The sequence below is a fragment of the Heterodontus francisci genome, chromosome 12 (assembly GCF_036365525.1).
Source record: "Heterodontus francisci isolate sHetFra1 chromosome 12, sHetFra1.hap1, whole genome shotgun sequence".
Taxonomy (NCBI): domain Eukaryota; kingdom Metazoa; phylum Chordata; class Chondrichthyes; order Heterodontiformes; family Heterodontidae; genus Heterodontus; species Heterodontus francisci.
Genome location: NC_090382.1, coordinates 86,544,376 through 86,563,251, shown reverse-complemented (window position 1 = coordinate 86,563,251; position 18,876 = coordinate 86,544,376). Strand labels below are relative to the sequence as shown.

Genomic DNA, 18,876 nt, shown 5'->3' with positions numbered 1-18,876 from the left:
TTGATGGTCTGAATGGCCTACTTCTGGTCCTATTTTCCTATGATGATTCCCCTTATGGGAGAGACTAGAACCAGGGGACAGTTTAAAAATAAGGGTTCTCCCATTTAAATCGGAGATGAGGAGAATTCTTTTCTCTTAGAGGGCCGTTAGGCTGTGGAATTCTCTTCCCTAAAGAGCCGTGAAGGCAGGGTCATTGAATATTTTTAAGGTTGAGCTGGATAGATTCTTGATTGGCAAGGGAGTCAAAGGGTATAGGGGGTAGACAGGAAAGTAGAGTTGAGCCCACAATCAGATCAGCCATGATCTTATCAAATGGCAGAACAAGCTTGAGAGGCTGAATGACCTACTTCTGCTCCTAATTTGTATGTTCGAATGTTTGTGTGTATATTCATAGTGAAGAACCATGCCCATTACGGAGTGAGTTAAAAATGGCTAAATTCATTTTGTTTAAGGCCAACACAACTAGAGGTATTTTAATCAATTGTGACATATAATCCATGTTCTTTACTTATTCTAATGGAATAAACTATATGACAGTAAGGACATTAGTTATTAATTTTTACCCCAATTTTGCAAATTAGGCTCCCTACACGTTATAGTCCATTCCTTAGCTTAAAAGACAACAGGAAACTAGTTGCTACTGCACCTCTTCATCTAGTTATTAGAAGGTGAATGACAATGACAACAACTGTTTAACACTCCTAACAGTTGCTTCCTGCTTTTGGGAAAGACCTAGGCTCCACTAAGTATCTCTCACTGCTTTTCCCTCTACTACAACCAAGAATGGCACCTTGCTCTATGACAAATCATTGACACAGACCCATACTGTGTTGAGTTGCCAAGATGCATGCCACCATGCTATCATTGTAGTGTACTGATGTTACTAAAACTGAAACTGAAAATGCAATCTGAAAAATCTATCATTAATATTTGCTTGTTTTTCATCAGAAGCAACTGGTCACCTCCAAATGGCAAAATTGAAGCCTGCAGCTATCGAGTTGAACCAAGGAGTGTATTTGATTATGAGCCTGGAAAGTCATCAATTTTCGATCATGACCATCCAGTAAGTGCTGCTATGTTAGTCTGTGTAAATACCTGTCTTTTGTGAAGAAGCAAATTATGTAGATAACAATAGGAACTTGGAAGCAATCCCAATAGAGGCTCAGGTCTTAATATCAAAAATAATGGCAATCTGGAAACCAATTACAAGGCTGTAGTCTAGTCAAGGGGCTCGGGTGCTTTGAACATAGAGTAAGAGATACCTGAGAATAAGTAACAGCAGTAATATAACTGAGTATTTTTGATGGTCAATAGGAAGGTCTACTTATTTCCATTACAAACTGCTGCCCTTGAGAATTTTAATTACCTGATGAGATTACTTGTCCATTTTGTTAAAAGCTTGCACCTGGATTATTAATGTCGAAGATAGTACAAATGTTATTGTACCTTTGAGAAGAGGTGTGAAACCGGCAGAGAAAATCAGTGAGGAAAAGTAAAAACATCGCTTATGCCCTACTACTATTACTTGATTTTTAAAAAATCGCCAAGCACATATTTAGATTATTAAGCTGAGTTACAATGGGAGGTCAACTTTAACTTGGTGAAATGAGCATTAACAGAGGGTACTAATCTCAAAATGGGATTGGTAGACTTAGCACCCTGTTAACATCAAGCTCTACCCACAGTCATTTTACAGGGGCCTACCACCAAAGCACCTGTCTGTTTCAGGCAGCAGGCCACTTTCAATGTGGAAATAACACATGTGAGACCCAATTCCCTGCCAGAATTGGTTGGAGCTTGGACTGTACTCTCTCCGACCAGTTTTACTAGTAATACAGTCAGAGGGTAAGTTTTCAATTTATTTTTATGGTGGCAGAAAGAGCAGGAGTGCACCTGTGGGCCTCACAAAAATAGTCTGAGCCACTGCTTGTGATCACAACCATCCACCTGCACCACCTAGTTGGTGTTTTAAACATTCGGGGCATTATATCTAAGCCTGGCACAGTCCCTATCTGATATATATCTCCATATAAACAGGCTTTCCAGTGATGAGCTGAAATGAGTCACTCTCCACAGAGAAAAAATTAGAGGCTGAGGCACTCCCTTCCCCTCTCAGACCCACTAGCATCCTCTTCAGGAGGAGCATCGATAGTGACAGAGGCTACATCTGCTGTCACACAAACTTACCATTATGTGTGCAACTTATTTGTGAAGGCTGATGCTGGCTCTTTCAGGAAATAGAACCATAGAAAAATGCAGCACAGAAGGAGGCCATTCAGCCTGTCGTGTCTGTGCCGGCCAAAAAAACTCGCCGCCCAATCTAATTCCACCTTCCAGCACCTGGTCCATAGCCTTGCAGGTTGCAGCACTTCAGGTGCATGTAATCATCAAATGTAGCCATCTGGGTCAGATCAGAAATAAAAAAGGGGCAGCCACACTACTAGGAGTGTACTATAGACCCCCCCCCCCAAATAATGACAGAGGAACAAATATGTAGGCAAATTTCTGAGTGTAAAAATTATAGGGCAATAATAGTTGGGGATTTCAACTACCCTAATATCAACTGGGATACAAACAGTGGGAAGGGCACAGAGGGCGCAAAATTCTTGAACTGCATTCAAGGGAACTTTTTTTAGCCAACACGTAACAAGCCCAAGAAGAGGGGGCGCAATTCTAGATTTAGTCTTTGGTAATGAAGCAGGGCAAGTAGATGAAGTAGCAATGGGTGACCATTTTGGAGATTTTGACCATAGCATACTGATGGAAAAGGACAAAGGTAAAACAGGAATTAAAGTTCTAAATTGGGAGAAGGCAAATTTTACGAAACTGAGAGGTGATCTGGCGAAAGTAGACTGGATACAGTTACTTGAAGGAAAATCAGTGGCAAACCAGTGGAAGGCATTCAAAAGCGAGATTCTACAGGCACAGTATAGGCATGTCCCCACAAAAATAAAGGGTGGTATGGCCAAATCTAGAGCTCCCTGGTTATCTGGATGCTTACAGGGTAAGTTAAAGCAGAAAAAGAAAGCTTATGACAATCACAAAAAACTTAATACGTTAGAAAGCCTAGAGGAGTATAGAAAATGCAGGTGTGTAGTAAAAAAGGAAATTAGAAAAGCAAAGAGAGGACATGAAAAACTATTGGCAGGTAAAACCAAGGAAAACCCAAAGATGTTTTATCAGTACATTAAGAGCAAGAGGATAACTAAGGAAAGGATAGGGCCTAACAGAGATGTACAAGGGAACTTACATGTGGATGCAGAAGATGTAGGCAGGGATTTTAATGAGTTTTATGCCTCTGTCTTCACAAAGAAGAGGGATGATGCAGACATTGTAGTAAAAGAGGAGAGTGAAATATTAGATATGATTAGCATAATGAGAGAGGAAGTACTAGAAGGTCTGAAAGTGGATAAATCGTCAGGGCTGGATGGATTGCATCCCAGGTTGTTAAAGGAAGCCAGGGAGAAAATAGCAGATGTGCCAAGGATCATCTTCAAATCCTCACTGGATAAGGGCGAGGTGCCAGAGGATTGGAGTTCTGCGAACGTTATACCATTGTTTAAATAGGGTGCGAAGCATAGGCCAGATAATTATAGGCTGGTCAGTCTGACCTCGGTGGTGGGTAAATTAGTAGAATCAATTCTGAGGGGCAGGATTAACTGCCACTTAGAAAGGCACTAATTAATCAGGGATAGTCAGCATGGATTTGTTAAGGAAAGGTCATGTCTTACTAACTTAATTGAATTCTTTGAGGAAGTAACAAGGAGGTTTTATGAGGGTAGTGCAGTGGATGTGGTCTACATGGATTGTAGTAAGGCATTTGACAAGGTCCCACATGGCAGACTGGTCAGTAAAATGAAAGCCCATGGGATACAGGGGAAAATGGCAGGTTGGCTCCAAAATTGGCTCAGTGACAGGAAACAAAGGGTAGTAGTCTACAGATGTTTTTGTGAATGGAAAGCTGTTTCCAGTGGCGTTCCACAGGGCTCAGTGTTGGGTCCCTTGATGTTTGTGGTATATATTGATGATTTGGACTTAAATGTGGGAGGCATGATTGGGAAATTTGCTGATGACACAAAAATTGGCTGTATAGTTGATAGTGAAGAGGATAGCTGTAGACTCCTGAATGATACCAATGGTTTGGTTGAGTGAGCGGAAAAGTGGCAAATGGAATTCAATTCAGAGAAGTGTGAGCTAATGCACTTGGGGAGGACAAACAAAGCAAGGAAATACACAATAAACGGGAGGATATTGAGATGGGTAGAAGAAGTGAGAGACCTTGGAGTGCATGTCCACAGGTCCCTGAAGCTGGCAGGACAGGTCGATAGAGTGGTGAAGAAGGCATATGGAATGCTTTCCTTTATTGGCCGAGGTATAGAATACAAAAGCAGGGATGTAATGCTGGAACTGTATAAAAGGCTGGTTAGGCCTGGAGTATTGCATATAGTTCCGGTCACCACATTACAGGAAGGACATAATTGTTCTGGAGAGAGTACAGATGAGATTTACAAGAATGTTGCCAGGGTTTAAAAGTTGCAGCTATGAAGAAAGATTGGATAGGCTAGGGTTGTTTTCCTTAGAACAGAGGAGGCTGGGGGGGCTGGGAGGGGGTGTGACTCAATTGAGTGTAAAAAAATTATGAAAGGCCCAGATAGACAGGGAGGATCTGTTTCCCTAGCGGAGTGGGCAATTACCAGGGGGCACAGATTTAAGGTGATTGGTAGAAGGATTAGAGGGGACATGAGGAAAAACTTTTTCACTCAGAGGGTGGTGGGTGTCTGGAATTCACTGCCAGGAACGGTGGTGGAGGCAGATACCCTCAATTCTTTTAAATAGAACTGCTCGAAAACTCTGCAATACTGTGCTTGGAACCTTCAAACATTATTAGATTCAGAAATAAAGAAGTGCCACTTTAGCAGAAGAATTCTCGGCTCTTTGGAGAGCTAAAGAGTGCCTTCCTTTGCCCTCAAATATTTTATTCATAAAATTTGTAAAAGTATCTTGCATATGGATCAGATTCTTTCAATATAGTACATAAGGTGCCTCACTACACTTACCAGTATAGGTTATATTTACAATGTACATTTACATTTCATATTGAACATTCTCTGGTGCCGACAGCCCAAGGGGTTTTACACAGTTTCCAGCCCCTCAATATACTATGACGGGAAGGCCTCACACAGTGGCCTTTCTCCATTGCGGTGGCTGCCCCAAGCTTTAGTGCACCCCTCAGCATGGTGTCCTGGACCTTGGAATGTGCCATTCTGCAACACGCAGTCATCAACAGCTCTTTGCACCGGAAGAACAGCAAGGTTCGAGCAGACCGTTGTGCGTCTTTCACTGAATTGATGGTCCTCCAGCAGCAGTTGATGTTATCTCGGTGTGTGTTCTTGGGAACAGTCTTCGAGCATTGAGTCCTGTGTTACAGAACTGCTCAGGATGAACCTCAACAAAAACCATTGCATCTCTTTCCAGACCTGCTTTGCGAAGGCACATTCTAGAAGTAGGTGGGCGACAATCTATTCCACATATCAGCCACCTCAAGGCCAGCATATGGAGGCGATGAGATTCCGGACATGCAGGAAGGATTTGATGGGGAGAGCCCTTCTCACCACCAGCCAAGCTATGTCTGGGTGCTTGTTTGAAAGCTTTGGCAAGGAGGCATTCTGCCAAATGAGTACAGATGATGAAAGGTCACAGACCTGAAACGTTAACTCTGTTTCTCTCTCCGCAGATGCTGCCAGGCCTGTTGAGTATTTCTAGCACTTCATGTTTTTATTTGAGTGCAGCGGTGTGCTGGTATTGGCATTAACCCTGTGCTTGTTCTGGTTTCAGGTACCAACACAAAACAGTATGTCAAAGGATGCACTTCTCAGTAAAACTAGGTATGTACTTGCTTCTTCATTTATGCACACATGACTTATATGTTCAGTTTTACAACACTCATCATAATTAGATACAGAGAATTTATAGAACCATATACAGTGTTAGGTATGTGCCTTGGTAAATGTAATATCAGCTCCAGTTTTAACATTGTCAATTGGCCTGCCCTCGATTGATTTCCCTCTAACCCATCCAGTCATAGAGAGAACATCTCCAGCAAAGGCTGCTCTTCCCATCCCTATACTGTTGTCTCTGAAGTCCCTCAAAGATCTATCCTTCACCCCTTTCCTTTTTCACATTAACATGCTACCCCTTGGCAACATCAAAGACATGGGGTCAAGCTTCTGCAAGTATGCTAATAACACTCACCTCTACCTTTCCAATGCCTGCTTGTCTGATATCCTGTCTTGGCTGAGCCATAATTTCCTCCCGTTAAGCATTGAGAAGACCAAAGCAATTATTTTCAGCCTCCATCACAATCCTAAAACAAAGCTTCTGACCCCATATCCTCTCCATCAGAGAAGTCTCTTGCCACTTTTGTAACATTGCCCACCTTTGACCCATTTTATCCCATTTCATCCCATCTGCTGCTGAAACTCTCATCCATGCCTTTGCCAACTCCACATTCAACTATTCAAATGCTGTCCCGGTCAGCCTGCCATCCTCCACTTTCTGTAAATTTTAACCTCATCAAAAACTCTGTTGCGTATCCAATCATGCCACAAGTCCTGGCTATCAGTCACTCCTATACTTGCTGACCTACATTGGTACCCAGTCCTCCAACACCTCACTTTAAACCGCCTGTTGAATGTGGGTGGGGTGGGGGGGGGGCGGCGGTTGGGGGAGTTAAAATTAAAACCTTACATCCAGGGATCTTAGATGTGAGGAAAGACTTTGGGGACTTGACCTCTTCAGTCAGGGAAGGAATTATCTGAGAGGTTCTTACAGAGTTATACAAGATAACAAATGGTATGGAAAAGGTAAATCTGCAGCATTATTTTGCATTAAATTATAAGAAAAGAACAAAAGGATATAGATTGAAAGTAGTAAAAAGTAATTTTATGATTGAAATCAGGAAGCTCTTCACACAATGAATGATCAACATTTGGAATGGACTTCCAGTTACTGATGTTTAAATCCCTTTATGACATCGACTCTCTCTATCTCTGTAAACTCCTCCAGCCCTACAACCACACCCCTCTCCTCCACCTCCAGAACTCTGCATTCCTTTGACTCTGGCCTCTTGTGCATCCCCCCTTTGCCCCATGTGCCTTCTGCTGTTCTGGCCCCATGTTCTGGAATTCCCTCCCTAAATTCCTGCACATCTTCACCTTCTTTTCCTGTTCTTAATACTCATCTCAATGTGATGACCATTAATCATGTTCTAAAGCAGGTGGGCAATCCACTCTGCCAAATTACTGCCCATTTGCTGAAGGTGAATATTGCCTTCACTATATCAGCACTCTCTGAAACACCATTTATTAATTGAAAAGCTGTAACTATGGAGCATGTAAACACTGTAGAGCACAGAGTGATTTCCCTGGACTAGCCTTGTTTCACAGATTTCAAGGTAATAATGGATGGAGAATACCATTTGGCCAATATTAATTCATCCACCCAGATGCATCCTACAGTACCCCCATTGTTGGATCTAATTGGGTCTTAAATGAATCCAGGGTTTTTGCCTCTATCAATTTTGGAAGTTTATCCCAAATGTTGATCATTCGCTGCATGAAGAGCTTCCTGATGTCAATTTTCAGATTATCTTTTACTACATGGAATCATAGAATGGTTACAGCACAGAAGAAGGCCATTCGGCCCATCATGTTTGTGCTAGCTTTAAAAGAGCAACTCACCTAGTCCCACTCCCCTGCCTTTTCCCCATAGCTCTGCAAATTTTTTCTCTTCAGATAATTATCCAGGTCTGTTTTGAAGGCCTCAATTGACTCTGCCTCCACTACACTCTCAGGCAGTACATTCCAGATTCTAACCACCCGCTGCATAAAAATGTTTTTCCTCATGTCACCGTTGCTTTTTTTGCCAACCACCTTAAATCTGTGTCCTCTGGTTCTGGATCCTTCCGCCAATGGGAACAGTTCATCCCGATCTACTGTATCCAGACCCCTCATGATTTTGAACACCTCTATCAAATCTTCTCTTCTCCGAGGAGAACAGCCCCAGCTTCTCCAATCTATCCACGTAACTGAAGTTCCTAATTCCTGGCACCATTCTCGTGAATCTTTTCTGCACCCTCTGTAATGCCTTAACATCCTTCCTAAAGTATGGTGCCAAGAATTGGACACAATACTCTGTTGAGGCCGAACCAGGGTTTATCATAATTTCCTTGTTCTTGTACTCTGCCCTATTTATAAAACCCAGGATCCCATACACCTTATTAATGGCTTTCTCAACATGCCCTGCAATCAGCAATGATTTATGCACATATAACCCCAGATGCCTCTGCTCCTGCCCCCCTTTTAGAATTGTACCTTTTAATTTATATTGCCTCTCCTGATTCTTCCGACCTAAATGAATCACTTCACACTTTACTCCATTAAATTTCATCTGCCACTTATCCGCCCATTCCACCAGCCTAACTGTGTCTTCTTGAAGTCTATCACTATCCTCCACACAGTTCACAATATTTCCGAGTTTTATGTCATCTGTAATTTTTGAAATTGTGCCCTGTACACTGGAGTCTAGGTCATTAATATATATCAGGAAAAACAGGGGTCCTATCACTGACCCCTGAGTAACCCCACTATATACCTTTCTCCAGTCTGAAATCCAACCATTTGTTTCCTATCACTAAACCAATTTTGTATCCATGTTGCTACTGTCTCTTTTATTCCATGGGCTCTGACTTTCCTGACAAGCCTGTTTGTGGCTTTTGGAAGTCCATATACACCACATCAACCGCATTACCCTCATCAACACTTTCTATTACCTCATCAAAAAACTCAAGCAAGTTAGTTAAACATGATTTGTGCTTAACAAATCCATGCTGGCTTTCCTTAACTAATCCACATTTGTCCAAGTGATTATTCATTTTATCGTGGATTATTGTTTCTACAAGCTTTCCCACTACTGAGGTTAAACTGACTGGCCTTGGGCTTGTCCTTACACCCTTTTTTGAACAAAGGTGTAACATCTACAATTCCCCAGTCCTCTGGCACAACACCTGTATCTAAGGAGGATTGGAAGATTATGGCCAGTGCCTCCACAATTTCCACCCTAAGTATCCTTGGATGCATCTCATCCGGTCCTGGTGACTTATTAACTTTAATCACAGCCAGCCTATCTAATACTTCCTCTTTATCAATTTCTAGCCCATCCAGTGCTTCAACTACTTCCTCTTTTACCATGCCTTGGGCAGCATCTTCTTCCTTGTGTTACGACCAGGTGAGAAAGGTGTCTAGGGGTCTTTTACTGTCTTCACCTGGTCTTATTGTAACAGGGTTTAATTTTAAACACACTGTGTTTTGATCTCCCCTTTTGGTGAATCCTTGTTCACCACTTTCCAATTATAAGGCAAATAAATGAGCACACCAGGGACAGGATAGGGACACATAGGCACAAATAGGGACAGAACAGAGCAGAAGAAAAATATAAGTAGAGAGGTTTGAGGCAATCTCTGAAGAGGGGTTTTTTACGGGGCTTCAGGCTTGCTGTAGGGTCCTTGATTGTAGATAGTCTTGCTTTTCGTTGGGGCCCAGTATTCTTCTTAAACCTTGTTCACTGTTGGAGACTTTTCTCTCTTGGCGTTCAAATGTCTTCAATGGTTTCTGAAGCTGGTGAGAGTGAGATGAGAGCAGACAGGAGAGAGGTGTTCTCAGTCCAGGAGAAAACAGCCTTCTAATTTCAAATTCCCTGTTGGAAGCTCAAATTCTAAAAACTCCAACAGTTAGTCAGTGATGTAACCAAACTGGCCCGTCTGTTTGTGTATTCGGCCATCTTAGTAGTTAACCTGGAATGCTTCAACGTGTGGTAATCAAAAGTCCATTGTGGATTAAATTGGAGCAGGGAATAGCTCCTTTGCCTTTTGAAGTACTTGTCTGTTGATATGCTAATGTCTCTCTCCAGCCAAAGTCTCCAATTGTTTTTTAAAGCAAGTTCTTTCTTCACTATTAGCAGTTTAAAATCAATGTTCATGTGGCAAAATTAATTTTCCTCATTCTTGGCAGGTGGGGGGCTTGCCTGACACTTGGTAAAGCTAGATGCAAAGTAACTCAGTCATGCCGCTGCCTTCATGCATAACTCCCCTTTTAGGTCTCTAATCAGCCCACTCCTTCTCCCTTTTACCATTTTTGTGCCTATAGAAGACTTTTAGATTTCCTTTTATGTTAGCCACGAGTCTCTTCTCAGACTCTCTCTTTGCTTCTCTTTTTTTTTTACTTCCCCTCTTAACCTTCTCTATTCAGCCTGGTTTTCAATTGTATTATCATATTTAATCTTTCAATCTATATTTTGTCCTACTCCCACAATTTAATTTAGAATAATGTTGCAGATTTACCTTTTCCATACCATTTGATATCTTCTATAACTTTGTATGAACCTCTCAGACAATTCCTTTCCTGGCTGAACAGGTCAAGTCCCCTCACTCTTTCATCACATCTAAGATCCCTCGATCTAGGGTTTCGATTTTAACCCCAGCCCCACCCAATCCGATAGGCAGGAGAGGATTGGGGAAAGAGGGGGTCTTAAAATATCAAGATCGAGCATTTCAGACCTTTGTAATATTTGTGGCGCCAATTCAGTCATTGTGCCAAAAGTTGAGTCTGATGATATCATCGGCACTGTGGCTTACTTTCAGACTCACCATAAGGGGAGTCCCACACCGTCTGCTGCCTGGCAGCAGAAACAAGGCAGGAGGATCAAACTGACCAGAAGAGACAAGAGGTAAGTTTTACAACTTCACCCGTTTTAAGTTCCTTGTGGGCCAGGAGGAGCAGGAGTGCCCCTTCCCAATCCCCACATCCGCCCCCCAGGCCTCGCAAGGAAGTCTTCAGCCTCCACAGCACTGATTGCAACCCTAATCTCTCAGACTTGTACATCCCCATCCTAAACGTGCCATGTTGTCTCAGACTCCCCTCACCATCCCCTCCCCTGACCACAGTACCAATCACTCAGGCTGCCACCTTAATTCCTGATCGCGGCCCCCATGTCTCAGACTCCTCTCCTCCCCCTCCCCCCACCCATTCTCAATCAAAGTCGATCTCTCAGGCCTCCTCCCCTCCCCCTCCCCAGCCCCCTGCTCATACTGACTGCCAGTGACCATTTCCATGGGCCTCCAGCTGCGGCCTCCTGCCGCTGATAATTGCTGTCGTCTGTCGGCCAGAAGCCAAGCAGTCGATCTGGCTGCCTGTCAGGCGGGAGTCTGCAGTGATTTACTAAAATGAGGCCCTGCCATTAATATCAGCTAGGCTTCCATATCCCAGTACTTGCCAGGTCCTTCAGGAACTACTGCACGCTTCTTGCCTCCCTGTTGATATTGGGGTCCAAGTAGCTCTTCTCTGCCCTGTCTCTGCAGTGTCTCCCTTGTGGCTCAGCAACCAGAACTATGTGCAATATTCAAGCTGTGGTCTGACCAGAGTGCAGTACATATTGATCATGAGTGCCTCTGACATATATTCAATTATTTTGGTTATCCCAAACATTCTATTAGCTTTGTTGATTACTGCATTGTTTCAACATATTTAGCATTGAGTCTACACAGATACCTGGGTTCCTTTCCACTTCACCCTTAGCTATTTCAGTACCATTCATGGAGTATATGTGTTGCAGATCTATAAATCCTATATCCAGTGTTTTTTCACCTGTTTGCATTCAATTTAATCTGCTATTTTTCTGCCCTCATAATTACTTTGTCCAACTCACTCTGTAATTTCAAAGCTGCTTCCTGCAATTTCATTGCCCCGCCCAGTTGGTACAATCAGAAAACTTTGACCAGTTTGCATTGTATTTCTGAGTCTGGGTCACTGAGCGTAGGGGCACCACGCTCAGTGCCTTCACCCCACCCCCTCCTGATCTAACTCCAATAACTTGTTGCTTTCTACCCTTTCAACCAGATCCACATTCATTCCCAGTGTTTACATGAATCCCTAAAGCTTTGAGTTCGACCAATAGGTCCCAATATTTCAGGAAGGTGGGGAGGGAGCATGCCAGTGGCTGGGAAACACAGAGATACCGGGAAGGCAGGACCTCATTAGAATTTTTTTGCTCCACTTCCCACCTGGCAGCTGACCAGACTGAAGGGTGGCCGGCTGCCAGGTGAGAAAGTCAGAAGTCATTCCCAACAATCAAAACAATCGGTGTTTTGGTTGAGGGCAGGAGGAGTGAGGGAGGTATGGGCTGGGAGTATGGTAGCAAGAAGGGAGGGAGGGAGCAGGAGAGAAATCACTGGGGGGTGGGGGAAGAGATGTTGAGGGGATAGAGGGATCACAGGGGTGGAGAGACCATGGGAGTGATCCAGAGATGACAGGGATCGTCGGTTGACTGCAGGAGGTGGCGGTCTAGAAATTGCAGGAAGGGAGAGATCGCGGCAGGTTTGCTTGAGGGGCCAGGAGAAGCACTCTTGATCCTCCAGGTTCATAAACAGTGCTGAAAAAGCACAGACCTGCAGGATCCATGCCCTTCAGCTCCCTGGGAAACCTGCCCCACAGCTGTTAAATTTAAATAGCTGCCGAAAGGAGCGTCATTAACATAATAAAATCACTGATTTGCCTCTCCAGAGCAGGTTACTTAGACACCCCAAACCTTCTTTTTCCCAAAAATATACTTTATTCATAAAAATCTGTAAAAAATGTATTACAAAACAGTTCAAAACAGCACCAAGTTAACATTCCAAAAAGTGCAAAGGGAATCAGTTTTCTTCCATACAGGAGTTAGTTGCCTCACAACCCTTCCATTCCATTTTACACACCCTGTACATTTTACAGCAAACCCATATTTGGTGTCTACAGCCCAAGGGGTTTCCCATGGGTCCAGCCCCTCAGTTCACTTTGGTGGGGGGACCTTACACAATGGTCTTTCCCCATTGAGCCTTTGCATCTGCTGCCCCAAGCTTTAGCACGTAGTCCTGGACCTTGGAATGTGCCAGTCTGCAACACTCAGTCGTGGACAACTCTTTTTGCTGGAAGACGAGCAAGCTTCGGGCAGACTAATGTTACTTCCTCAAAGAAGTTAAGGAGATTGGTCAGCCATGATTATTCCCTTCTTGGGTGGCACAGTGGCGCAGTGGTTAGCACCACAGCCTCACAGCTCCAGCGACTCAGGTTTGGTTCTGGGTACTGCCTGTGTGGAGTTTGCAAGTTCTCCCTGTGACTGCATGGGTTTCCGCTGGGTGCTCCTGTTTCCTCCCACAGCCAAAGACTTGCAGTTTGATAGGTAAATTGGCATTGTAAATTGCCCCTAGTGTAGGTAGGTGGTAGGAGAATGGTGGGAATGTGGTAGGAGATATGGGATTAATGTAGGATTAGTATAAATAGGTAGTTGTTGGTCAGCACAGACTCAGTGGGCTGTCGGGCCTGTTTCAGTGCTGTATCTCTCTATGGATCCACATTGGCTATTACTTACTTAGTTATTAATATGCCACTCATTTGCTCATGATTAGTTCCATTATTTTACATGGAATGGAGGTGAGACTGATAGTTGTTTGAGTCTGCTTTATCACCTTTTTGAATGTCTGCTTCTAAACTATTCGTACCTGCTCACCCTACCCTCCATATGCAGTGTTTCCCTCATAATGGTTGTCATTGCTTCTCAAATCACCTCTATAGTCTTTTTCTGCACTCTGAGTTAAATACTATCTAAGCCAGTGATTTGTTTGTTTTGAGTTCTTTTAACATGACTTCGATGTGATTTATATCAAAGTCCTTAAATTTTACCTTGGTTAACTTTGTTTGATGAGGACATGCCTCTCATGCATGAAAGAAGTACTCATTCAGAATTTCGATTATCTTATGCTCTCCTTCAGTTTTGTTTCAGTTTGTATCTTTTATAGCTTTCATCACTTCTTTGATTGCCCTATTACTGTTTTAGCATTGAAATCACTTATTAGGTTTAATCTCCACTGTAGTGCTTTCAACCTGTGAATTACAATAGTCCCATTACAAATAGGAAGCTGGGGACCTGAGTTATAAGTGTCAATTAAGCTGCACTCTTGTCACCCTCCAGTTTTGCTTAACAGGCAAATGTTTATTGCAGGGATCTAACTGTTTGTTAGCACAGAGTCACATTTCACCTTGCTGCCACGTGCTTGAGTTATATTGGGTGGGAAGCTGAAGTGTTTCTCGTTTTCAACTGTTGAACAGACAGTAAATGATGGTTTGTACTTTTGAACTAAGATTAAAATTATTTATTATTCCTGGGCCATAGAGCAAATATTTAGATTTCAATCCCGACAGTTTACATTTTAAAATATATTTGCTTCTTTTGCTAAAACAGAATGATGCTTTTGTGTTGATGTCAGCAGATCGCTCCCGACGTTGGCAGTATCAGCCAGTCAGCTGACCATCAATGATACGGTACAATACAATGGTTCAGACACAGATCTGTCACAACTGAAGTTCTTGGAAAACAGATATTATTCATCTGCTGATCTAATCTCCGTAGACAGTGAAAATGGTAAAAGAAAATTCCAACATGAAGGATACAGTAAGGCTAAAAGCAAATAGCCAGTTGCATGCTCTGTCAAAGTCATTGTGTATGTTTGTGTGTGAGTGTATGTTCATGTATGTTTGAGTCTGGATTTATATATTGATGGGTGTGGGGTTTTCAGGGATAGTGTGAACATGACTTTCAGAAAATGTTTGTGTTCTAATAGTACTATAACCTTGGCACTCTGCCACCAGCTCAGAAACTACTTACAAGAACGTAAGAGCATAAGAAATTGGAGCAGGAGAAGGCCATACAGCCCCTCAAGCCTGTTCAGCCATTTAATAAGATCATGGCTGATCTTTGACTTCAACTCCATTTTGCTACTCGATTCCCATAGCCCTCAATTCCCTTTAGAGTCCAAAAATCTATCGAGTTCAACCTTGAATATACTCAATAACTGAGTATCTAATGCCCTCTGGGATAGAGAATCCCAAACATTCACAAACCTCTGAGTGAAGAAATTTCTCCTCATCTGAGTTTAAATGGTCAACGCGTCATCCAGAGACCATGCCCCTAGTTCTAAATCCTTCATCCTTGGAAAACAGCATCTCAGCATATGTTTCAATGACATTACCTCTCATTCTTCTAAACTCCAGGGAGTATGTGCCCAATCTATTCAATCTATCTTCATATGGCAACTCACTCATCCCAGGAATCAATCAAGTGAACCTTCATTGCACTCCCTCTAGGGCAAGTATATCCTTCCTTCAGTACAGAGACAAAACTGTACCTAGTACTCCAGGGTGGTTGCACCAAAGCCCTGTATAATTGCAGCATGACCTTCTCTTGAAGGGAGCTAGTGTATACACGGTGGGCCAAATGGTCTCCTTCTGTGCTGTAAATATTCTATGATTCTTTATTCTTGTACTCCAGCCCTTTTGCTATATGGGCCAGCATACCATTTGCCTTCCTGATGCTTTCTGTATCTTATGTTAATATTCTGTGCTTCTTGTACAAGGACAATCAAATCCCTCTGAACACCAACATTTAATAGTTTCTCAGCATTTAAAAGATATTCTGTTTTTCTATTCTTCTTACCAAGCTGAATTACATCACATTTCCCACATTATACTCCATCTGCCACCTTCTTGCCCACTCACTTAACTTGTCTACATCCCTTTGCAGACTCCTTGTGTCCACTTCACAGCTTACTTTCCCAGCTATCTTTGTGTCAATATTGCACTCGATCCCTTAATCTAAGTCATTAATATAGATTGCAAATGGCTGAGGCTCCAGCATTGATCCTTGCAGCACCCCACTAGTAACAGCCTACCAACCTGAAAATGCCCCGTTTATCCCTACTCCTTTCTGTCCATTAACCAACAGACCTTCATAATTTACTCTTCTGGAGTAATGTAATACATGAAGCATAACATTCTTTCCTAGATAAGTGTGATATTCTGCAGCATAGCACATTGACTATAAATCAGTATGAGAATACACTATATAGGATTATTTTGGATACACATGACTTTCAACGGTATCACAAATAGTTCGTTGTTCCAGTCTAATGTCCTGCAGCATAATTTGTTTTATCTGTCCTTGGGATGTCGGTAAGGCCTAATTATTGCCCAACTCCAATTGCCCTGAGAAGTTGGTGCTGGGCCAATTTCTTGAAACGTTACAGTCTCTGTAATGATTCACCAGGATGGCCTGAATTTTATGGGCCCCCAAGGAATGGGAAATGAGTTGGGGGCAGGCCATAAAATTGGCTGGGAAGGTGGTGGGGGATGGAATACTTGTCGCCTTCCTCACGCCTTCCAATTTAGTCTGAGGCGGGGACCAAGGATGGCCTTCCCTACCCCAAGCCAATTGAGGCCCTTAATTGACCAATTAATGGCAAGTTAAGGGCCTCTTCCCACCTCTAGCTCAATTTAATGGCGGCCTAGTGGGGTAAAGGGGGATTCCTCCTTTGGTGCAATCCAGGGCCCCTGGTGGCGATTGCCACCCCTATGGGTAGATCCCCCCACCATCCCACCATCACCAACCCTGACCCCAACCCTGTTGCTGAGGTTTGCCTGAATGGCTCTGGCAACGCTGACCCCATTCACCTCTCCTGGGGTCTCCGACGTCCTCCGTTCTTCAGGGCCTTCTGCAGTATTGGCTGTGGCCACTGCTCCCAGTGGCACTGCCAGTATTGTAGAGCTGGCAGCCTGCCGGCAGCTTTTGGAGGCAGGAGCTCATCCCTTAAAGGGACGGTGTCTGCAACAGTATGCAATTAATTGCCTGCCTGCCATGGAATTGCAATGGGGTTCTGACAGAGGGCTGATGCAGGGTCTCGTCCTACCTTCTGGTGTACCGCTGGAACCCCTATTGTGAGAATAAAATTCATCCATAGTCATAGAAGGTGATTTTTAAATGCCAGCCACCCTTTTCTTGCCTGAAAAATAGGTGATGGGCCGGTTGAAAATTGAGCAGGGCACCTTGGCCTTCCTATTTTTCAGGGTGGCCAGTAATTGGCTGAGCAGCCCGCCCAGTTGTTTCAAACAGGAAGCTACTTACAAATACAAATCAGTATACAATTTTTATTTGTAATTTTTCAGGTACAAATGGGTGCACACAGGACCAATTTTAATAGGTGGTGAGCCAACTAATTGTCAGTCCTTAAGGGGACCACTGGAGGCTGCTCAAGAAAAAGCTCAGAAATGTTTTGAGAACATTTATACTGGGCCATGAGGAGCAGGAGTGCATGATCCCATTTAGGATCAGCTCTCCCTCACACTCAGATCGAACCTGCTGGCTGATTCAACATGTCAGCCAGCCAATTTACTGCCCTCCCGCAATCAACCCAATTGGTGCTCTCAGCTCACGGGCAGTATTCAAATGAGGCCAATACCCTAAAATGGTTCCAGCCTGCTGGTGCAGGCTTTGATCAGGTGGTGCAGCCCTTCATCAACCTCATGCTCATTTTGGGTGTGCCAAAAATCCCCCCATTGATTTATCAACTGAGTGGCCTGCTTGGCCACTTCAGAGGAAGTCAACCATGTAGCATAGACTGGAGTCACATATTGGCAAGACCAGATAGAGGTGGAAAGTTCTCTTCCCCAAAGAACATTAGTGAACCAGTATGATTTTTATGACAATCCAGATAATATGGTCATTGTTTCTTGTGTCAACCCACAAAGTATCAGACTTATTGGACCATAATTTTCTGGGGCAGGGCATCTAACAGCATCTGCCGACAGTTAGATTTGCCCTTGTACATTTAGGTTTATATATATTTTGCGTGACAAGTTGTGCAAAGTGCGAGCTAACAATGTTGCAGTGAGGAAAACAGGGCATCTGGGATATGAGTGAACACGTCAACTAACAGGGTATCTCTGCACGGCGGCTCATTTAAATAGCCGGAGCAGGCCGCCCCCTGCCCCCACCCCTGATCATGTGGAGGGTGTGGGCTGTCCGTCCCCAGCAATGGCGTCAGCTGTCTGTGTGCAGGTGTTGACCCAATTTTTAAAGGGCTGTTCGTCCTACCGGGACATTTAAATATTTAAAGTGAAATTGAATTAAAATAAATAAATACTGCAAGGACTGAGAAGGAAATGTAAATTAGAGTAAGTGAATTCAATGTCAAACCAGGCACAGAAAGAGAGATAATTGGAGGGAAAAAAAGATTCGATTATGAGAGAGAAAAACGAGAACTATTAACAGGAAAGAAAGATTGTATTATGAGAGAGAAGAGACAGAAAGGAAAAACATTTAAAAATTACATTTTTAAATCTCCAACAACAATTAAAACCTGAAGGAATAAGACTTCACATTTGTAATAATTAATTTTCAGTACCAGAGAGGTTGACCGACAGTAATTATCATATTACATTGTGAAAAGGGTGAACTGGACAGACATAATTTTCTGCCAGTTTAGTTCATATCTACCATGCAAATACAGCAACCTCATGACATTCAGTGCAATTCACTGGTGAAGCAGGCAGCAAGATACCATTTTGGCAAAGCTAACGGCGGAGTGGCCCAACCTTTGCATTATTGAGTGTTATGAACGTGCTTCCATTTTTTGAGGATTCATATTTAAATTGTGGAAATGGATACATTTTTTGGAAGGTTGAAGATTTCATAGATGCTGGACTTTGTTTTTGTTGAAAAGACTCCATGGACATGATTTTTACAAGGGTCACTGAGAGGTCTTGTTTGAAAACAACCTTTTACTGGAAATCATATGCTTTCAGCTCAATGGATGGATTGTATCCCAGGCTGTTAAAGGAAGCTACGGAGGAAATAGCAGATGCTCTGAGGATCATCTTCAAATCCTCACCAAATACGTGTGAGGTACCAGAGGATTGGAGGTCTTCAAACGTAGTACCATTGTTTAAAAAGAGTACA

The 18,876-nt window shown here is 43.1% G+C and overlaps 1 protein-coding gene across 13 annotated transcripts in view; it reads left to right on the top strand.

The window, feature by feature from the left end:
* The window catches only part of LOC137375975 (uncharacterized), a 169,098-nt gene that overhangs the window by 90,800 nt on the left and 59,422 nt on the right, over positions 1–18,876 (top strand). For 10 of the 13 annotated variants that reach the window (XM_068043797.1, XM_068043800.1, XM_068043793.1 and 7 more), the window contains 3 exons: positions 949–1,063; positions 5,836–5,885; positions 14,354–14,538. In XM_068043797.1, coding sequence (XP_067899898.1) covers positions 949–1,063; positions 5,836–5,885; positions 14,354–14,538 — 350 coding nt within the window. The remainder of the gene's footprint in view (positions 1–948; positions 1,064–5,835; positions 5,886–14,353; positions 14,539–18,876) is intronic. The other 3 variants (XM_068043799.1, XM_068043798.1, XM_068043796.1) reach the window with 2 other exon arrangements.